This window comes from Atta cephalotes, assembly GCF_000143395.1.
Source record: "Atta cephalotes unplaced genomic scaffold scaffold00014, whole genome shotgun sequence".
NCBI lineage: Eukaryota > Metazoa > Arthropoda > Insecta > Hymenoptera > Formicidae > Atta > Atta cephalotes.
Genome location: NW_012130078.1, coordinates 2,042,736 through 2,051,171, shown reverse-complemented (window position 1 = coordinate 2,051,171; position 8,436 = coordinate 2,042,736). Strand labels below are relative to the sequence as shown.

The following is an 8,436-nucleotide window of genomic DNA, read 5'->3' as shown; positions in this document are numbered from 1 at the left end:
TGGGACCAGCTCGGCGTAGTGTATTATGAACTGTTAAAACCGACTGAAACAATCATAGGCGATCGGTATCGAACGCAATTGATGCGTTTGAGCCGAGCATTGAAAGACAAACAGCCGCAATACAACGAGAGACACGAGTGATTTTGCAGTATGACAATGCTCGACCCCATGTTGCGAAAGTGGTCAAGACATACTTGGAAACGTTGAAATGGGAAGTCCTACCTCATCCGCCGTATTCTCCAGACGTTGCTCCTTCTGACTATCAGAACCTTGTTTCGATCAATGGCACACGGCCTGGCTGACCAGCATTTCCGGTCTTATGAAGAAGTAAAAAATTGGATCGATTCGTGGATAGCCTCAAAAGGTGACCAGTTTTTTCGACGCGGGATTCGTACGCTACCCGAAAGATGGAAGAAAGTAGTGGCCAACGATGGACAATACTTTGAATCATAAATGTATAACCAGTTTTTTACAATAAAGCCTCGAATTTCGAAAAAAAACGGTGGAAGCAAAGTTGTACACCTAATATTTTGTTCAACTCGTAGTTTTCTGTATGTAAAAATTACTAAACTCACAGGAACTCAAAATAAGACATACTAATTTTTTAAAAATAAAATATTAAACTTTTTTTTAATTTAAATTTTATTCATTTTTAAGAAAGTTACGACTGCTTGAAGTATCGCTACGAACTTTTGTTCCAATATAATACTTATGTAACGAAAGAGGAACGCATGAGCGTATATATGATTTTATGATTTAAAAATTTAGTAATTAATTAAAAACAATAATATAAAGCAAAACAAGTCCAATAATCTATACTACTTGAATCCCCTCCCTTGGCGTTCAAAATTCTAATTTGATCCCCCTCCTCTCCCCCTTCCCAACAAAACTCTACACTTATGGAGAAATGCTTATTAATTTATCATAAATTAATTGTGATGAAAATAGGTTGCTCTATCCATCCTTTTTTTCCCCCAAACGGCAGACATCGTCTTTTTATAATAAGTGTCCGGGGACGTTCGGAAAAATTTTCCAAAGATGTCCCAATTACTCCAGACACCTTTAGAAAATCTCTGTGACACTATCGGACGCCTTAGAAAAAGAGGATAAATAAAAGAGAGTGTCCGGGGAAAAAAGGACGGATGGCAATCCTAGATGTGCATAATTTAGAATTGAAAAAATATTATTACCATGTACGGATTGAAATGCGGACCAGCCGAATTGCAACCTTTCCTCAAATCTCCTTTTTCATGTACATGGAATCCGTGCAAGCCCGGATTTAATCCCGTGATCGTGCCCATAACCCTGACCCCCTCAGAATGCTGCTCCAATGTCAGCATCCCTCGGGGCCCATCCACCGGTGAACCGTCTTCACCGAGAGATTTCATTTCCACTACGGCTTTCAAACCGACTGCCTACAAATTAAAAAACGAAAGAATCATAATTATTTCAGATGTCAATATTTATTGGCAGAAAAGATCAATAAAAGTAATTATTAGTTGAAATAAAAAAAAGTATACTATAAAAGAGAGTAGCATTTCGAAAGTTAGATAAATAGCACATTTGTCTAATACAGAATGTCCCATGGGAAGCTGCTGAAACTAACATTTTTAAACACATATAGGAAATAGCAAAAATTAAATATTTAACATTATTTGGTACAAAATCCATGTACACTATATGTATTATTAAGAATTTTAGCATTTTAAAAGTATCCCAAATAACAAGCTACAATTATTTTGATATCGATAGTTAGTTATTTTAAATTATTGACGTCATGTGACCTATTTAAGATGTAATAATGACGTTATCTTTTTAACCAATTAATGATATCATTTATTTATAACGTCTTTATAATGTCATATTTAATGATGTCGAATAAATGGCCAATTGTCGACTACTAGTAATATTATTAGTGATCAATTAATAACATCATATTTATTCCATTAATAACACGAAAATAATGATGTATCTTTGACGTCAGTTTATGACATTGTGTGAGTGAAAAGAAATATAAGAATTCACCTCATTTTTAGACGTCAAGGAACGTATTATAGTTTTTAAAATGAAATGAAAATTACAAAAGTAATTAAATTTACTAAAATATTTATAATATTTATAACTTCAACATTTAGCAAATTTGATCATTTATGTAATTTTCACTTTGTCTTAGGAATTGTATAGATTTGTCATAAGAATAATTAATTAATGACATTAAATGGACAACACTTTGCTCAATAACACGAAAAAAATGACGTATTTTAAATGAACGTATTTTTGATGTCGACTTATGATGTTATGTACTTGACAATTTCACATCATTTTTATGATGTTTGGATGTCATTTTAAATGTCACATTTGTCATAAGAATAACTAATTAATAACGTTAAATAGATGACACCTTGCCTACCTGGGATATGTATTTTAAGATTCAATATTTGCAATATTTGACATTTATATAAACATTTATTAAATAATATGAATATTCAATTGTTTTCATTTGATAATACATAGACAATACATAGATAATACATAAATAAAACTGATCGCAAATGTCTTCTATTAAAAAATATTTTATTCTTCCTATTCTTTATATATGTTTAAAAATGACAACTTATTTCATGTGACATGATATTTCATACATTACTTCTTTATATTTTAAAAACATAATTAAAAAAGTCACCTAAATTTTCTAGAAAACGAAAAAAATCTATTTTTTAATTTGACAAAAAATTAATGACTAATATTATCAAATAATTGACATAAAACATACTATTAATAAAAAATATATTAATAATAATTAAATTTTCATAACTCTTTAAATCTTTTTGAGTTATGATGATATCTTAAATTTAAATCATCCTTTTCATGATGATTTTTTAAATGAAGTTAATCTATTTTCGATGATTGATAGGATAATGATTATTAAATCTATTCATTATTAAATCTATTCACTATTAACTCGAATATCGTATTTTTGAATTGTGTCATTTTTGAAGTAAAAAGAGTGGTAATTATAAACAAGAATTACAAGATTACACCTTTCTAAATTTCTTGGAGTAAAATTCTATTCCAAAAGAAAATACTGTCACTATTGAAAACAAGCGAAAATATTTGCAATCTTAAATAAGAATATCAGATTTTTCATTCTTTTTTTTAATATAGTGATATTTTCATTCTTTTGGAATGAGATTTTATTCCAAGAAATTGAAAGTTCTAAAAAAATTATAAATATCTCGATAAGTTTTTCGATCAAGAATCCTTAGATTGGCGAAAAGTAGAACAAAAATCTACGCAACCGAGTATCTACGGAAGCAATTTGTTACTGCTCGATTATAGCTCGATTAATTCATAAATGCTGCCGCGCGAGCGGAGTCCCGCGAGAGAACGCGAAGACCGGAAATTGATAATGACGCGTCCGCGAGTTCGCGAGTGATGCACTATATAGTGCATTCGGGAGAAGGGAACGGTGTGCTTCCTATCTAATTTGTTCTACCTACTAAATCGCATTAGAATTGCGCCACTCTTGCGTTCACCTTGATTTATCTACCTCGCGATTCGTATGGACATCAAGTTTATCTGGTTTTTTTCTATTTTTTTTTGTATAAGGTTGTGGTTCATGGATAAAATCCGTAATTACTAATGCGACTGGGGATATAATCTATGACGACGATGAAACGGTTAGAAACTGTGCGCAAGGTCGGCCGTAGTGAATCGCTGCTTCGTTAGAATTGCAAGGGGCATAGGAGAAGAGCGACCGCTCATATAGTGAAAGCGTCCTCGTAGCATAACGACGCGCATCAGTCGACGTCCTTCGCGATGTTTAAATAACTTAATGGCTAATTATGCAAATTTCCACGTATTAAAGATAGACTGTGTAGTTAATGACTAATAATGGAGTCGCGCCGATGGACAGGCCGATGAATTGTATCGCCACGTTCGTCGCGGAGGATGAAGAAGTCACGCGCGTGGAAATGTTTATCCGAGGTGCACACGAAGAAAGAAAGCGATGCTGCGTCGTTTAAGACAATTCGTACATATCTTCTCAATACCAAACGAGAATAAAATGAATGAATTTACATATTTTTCTTTGAAAAATATATTTTCTCGTATATATTATTTCTATTATTTACTATAGTAACAACAAAAAATAAAAAAGCAAAGCCTTCCAGAAAATAAAATTTGAACATTTTGATTAAAACTTTGTGATTTTAATTTTTTGAAATGTAATTTTGATAACTGATTGTAGAGGAATAAAAGTAGCTTTTTCAATTTTTTTTTTTTTTTTTATAAAAATTATAACTTTTGAGTTATGTCCTTGTAGTAAATAAGCGATAATTTTTTCTAGAAATGAGAAAGTCGTTTGCACTGAAAGAAAAAGGGTTACAATCATCATAACATAATTATAATTTATAGTCATTTTTAGCGCCAACTATATATTTACATTTATTTTAATCATACAAGTTATAATTGTTTCAATTGATTTTACAATTATGATAAGCTTTCATGTGTGTGTGTTATATCAAGAGAATAATTATTTCTTTATTAAAAAAAATAATTATTCTTATAATATTTTTTAATTTCATAACATTAAAAAGAGCTGCGAGCCAAATATAATAATTACATTATGTTTACATACTTTAATATTTAAATTAATTTATACTTTTTGTATTACTTACTTTTGTTTTTATTGTTTCTATTATTTCTCCGCATATTAACAAATTTAGTATCTCTATTATTTTTCTGTATATCAACAGATTTAATATTTTTTTTATCCATACATGACATTTCTTTAACAATTTTAATATAAGAACTGATTATAATAGCAACATTTGCGATTAAGCACATTCAATGGTCGAACAATTTGATATTTTTTAATCAAAGGGACCATTTGGATTCAATAATTCTGTCAATATCGTTTGATGAATTTTGTACCATTATTTTATTACATCAAATATAAGTTTGTGTTATAAATATAAGTTTATTGCTTTTATAGCTTTTATTGCTTTATATATCAATCGTTAAGAATTTTTATTATGTTAATATCTGATTGATTATATTATATGTTTAACATTGACTCGATTGAAATATTTGTTTTTATATATTTTTCATTTGTAACTTTTATGTTAATATTATACCTATATTATTAATACTGAATTTATTATATTTGGATTATAGCCCTTTTCATATTATTTCTTTTAATTTTATATTACTTGAGCCATATTATGTATTTCTTCTTTAATTATGTATTTTTTCTTTAATATATTTTTTATTATCGTCATAAATAATAAGTAAATGTTAAGAAAGTAATTATATTCATTATAATTGCAATGTGTTTATTTTTATTATATAAAAATGCTTATTTTATTTACCATCATTTTGATATTTTGTCACATTAACATTTAAAAATATCATATTTTTTATAATTTACAGTATACTTTTTTTATAGTTGATGGAATTATAAATATAAAATTATTATTAATAATTATAGCAGCAATAATTATGTAAATTAAATTATGTAAAAATGAAGCGCATAATTATAATTATTTTACCGTGTAATTATAATCATAAATTTCAAATTATAGCAATTATAACTAAACAGTTTTTTCTCAGTTTTTATCAAGTGTATGTAAACAAACTAATACAAAATAATAACAAAATAATATGTGAATAAATATTACTCGAAATTTTCGTTATATAAAATATTCATTCATATAATAAAAATGAGTTAATATAACTCGTTTTTCCTTCATGCTGTATCCATATGAATAAATTATTACGTTCTACATAATTCTCATTTCATCGTCTTGCAAGTAACGCCGAATGACAGATGATTGCTACTTCAATAACGTTCGGCGGAAATGTTCGTAACGGCTGTTATTTGCACGTAAGGCTATAAATATGACGATACCAATTACCGCAAGCATTGAGATACAACAGTAATCGTATATCGAGCAAAAAAATAACATGTTGAGTTGATCAAGGAAAATTAAAGTTGAATAAATAGCGACAGGCTTCCAGCGTTGAGGAATAGCTCTGTTAAAGTTTAAGAGAAAAGTGAAAGGATGTTCATTAAATGTTTTCACACAAGTTTAACAAGCTTATATATAATTTATTTTAGGTCGTGTAAGATCCGTGTAAGAAATGTAAAATGAAAAGATTGACGATTGTTGGTTAGCAATTACAAATCAGAAAATTCTAAGCGACCAATTTCACAAATTTTTTCTCAAAAGTGGAGATGTGAAAACCGAAAATATTTCAATAATACAATCTAAGAACTCTTCAAATTAAAAATTAATTAAGCTAAAAATTTCTAAAGCAAATAAGTGCCTTTAGTAAGACACACATTGAATTTATTTTGAATTGAACGAAAAATATAAACATTTCGATTTTCTCTTCGGATCATCTTTAGTGTCCAGTTATATAACATAAGTTCTTTTTTGATTTCCAAGTGTATGCATTAGATTAATCCTAGCTGAATCGTTTACAAAGATTGTAATCATGTAACATAATTTAGATTCAATATTTTTTTGTAATTTTCACCATATAATTTTTCAATAATATAACACAATATAATTCTCCAAATCCAATATTTGAATAATTAAATTATGTTAAATATAAATATGTCGTTAAATTAATGATTTATAATGCAATGTAACGATTAATATCAAATTTCAATTTTATTAATAATTATATGAAAATGATATCACAAATCAAATAAAAAGTTGTATATAAAATTAAAAAAATATAAGTTTCTAAATAATTGTAATATAATGCCTTGAAAAAAAAATTCACATCACATAATAATAAAGAATCATTTTGTATAAAATTAAAAAACATAGCAATTTCTGTATAATTGTAATCGAATATAAGAAAAAGAAGTGTAATGCCATAAAAATTCACTATAGGAATAAAAAAATAATTTATGATTTTGATGATTAATGGGCAATGATTAATCAATTGTCAATTTTATAAGTAATTATTATATATGAAAATATGATAAATTTCATCAGAAATTAAATAAAATTATTGCACAAAAAAAAATATGAGAATCTTTGAATATCTTATTAAATGTATAATGCAATAAAAATTCATCATATATACAATAAAAATAATATCAATAATAAAAAAAGACAAAAATATAAGTACGTACGAAATAATACGGTTCCATATAGACCTCGTAAAGATCACTTCTAGTCCCAGGATATCCCGGCAAACTCCTAATGAACAGAGTTCTGTCGTTCACCGAGTCGGTTGTCCTGTCGTACGGTCCAGCTCTCGCGACCGCGATCATACCGATCAATATCGACAGCCGCCACATTTCGCGAGTCAGGAATTCCGAAAGCGTGCTGGAAAGATTTAACAGCGATTTGATCCTCGCGAAGAGTCCTCCAAGTCGATCGAAGGATAAAGCGGGTCTGACGGCCAGGACTCGACGGCGTTTCCAAGATCTGTTTGCTGTGTTTCTCCTTCCTCCTTCTCCATGCTATATTACCTCCACCTTCTCGACTCGATCGCCACGAGATTCTGGCAGCCCGAGATTCATCCACTTCTCACGATAACGATCTCGGAGCCATACCGATCAAGAAGCTGCCTCCGGAACCATCGCTTTTCAAAGACTGCTTTCCTTAAAGAAGAAAAAGAAGAAGAAGAAGGAGAAGGAGGAGGAGGAGAAGGAGAAAGAGGAGGAGAAGAAGAAGAAGAAGAAGAAGAAGAAGAAGAAGAAGAAGAAGAAGAAAAGGAGGAGAAGAAGAAGAAGAAGAAGAAGAAGAAGAAGAAGAAGAAGAAGGAGATGCGGCAGTAGCAAGAGGTAGAAGCTACCGGTTCGATTTCCCGTGGTGTGTATTTATGCGTTGCGAGTCACGACGAGGACAAGGCAGGTTGTACTTGGGCGCCAAGCTCGAGAAGTATCGTGACACCAGGGGGTCTCGATCGTGGATGAGCGATATCGATTTAACGAAACGCGATCTCGCGATCGTGTAACTGCTATCGGTTCGCAATCGGTGATTGCGTATGTGAAACCTGCTCCGGTCTCTCCTTCTTCCTCTTTTCAGACACATCAGTTTGGTGCATCGTGTCGTGCCCGATGTAGTTCTTCAATGCACGTGGCCCACGTGTGAGACCGGCTGAGTGAAAGCGAGACGTGCCCTACGGGTGCTTCTCGCTGCGGGCTGACGGATCGCTTATACTTCGCGGACTAATCTGGACATAGTCATCTTGTAAGTAACTCTGAGAGGCAAACATGAAGAACTGCGAAAACCAGGACGGACAACTTTCGTAATTATCCAACCGGAACGGTAATAGCTGTTGCGTAAAATTCATCGTCAAGGGCTGTAAAGGTTGATCCAAACTAATTGATTTTCGAATGAGAATAAATTAAATTACAGAGAGAGAGAGAGAGAGAGAGAGAGAGAGAGAGAGAGAGAGAGAGAGAGA

At 30.7% G+C, this 8,436-nt stretch overlaps 1 protein-coding gene across 1 annotated transcript in view; it reads right to left on the bottom strand.

Annotated features, from left to right (window-relative positions):
• Window positions 1–7,321, bottom strand: part of LOC105617756 (superoxide dismutase [Cu-Zn]-like) — an 8,580-nt gene extending 1,259 nt beyond the window's left edge. The window contains exons 1-2 of the mRNA XM_012199310.1: window positions 7,154–7,321; window positions 1,191–1,415 (exon numbers count right to left, since the gene is read on the bottom strand). Coding sequence (XP_012054700.1) covers window positions 1,191–1,415; window positions 7,154–7,321 — 393 coding nt within the window. The remainder of the gene's footprint in view (window positions 1–1,190; window positions 1,416–7,153) is intronic.
• Window positions 7,322–8,436: the final 1,115 nt, after the last annotated feature.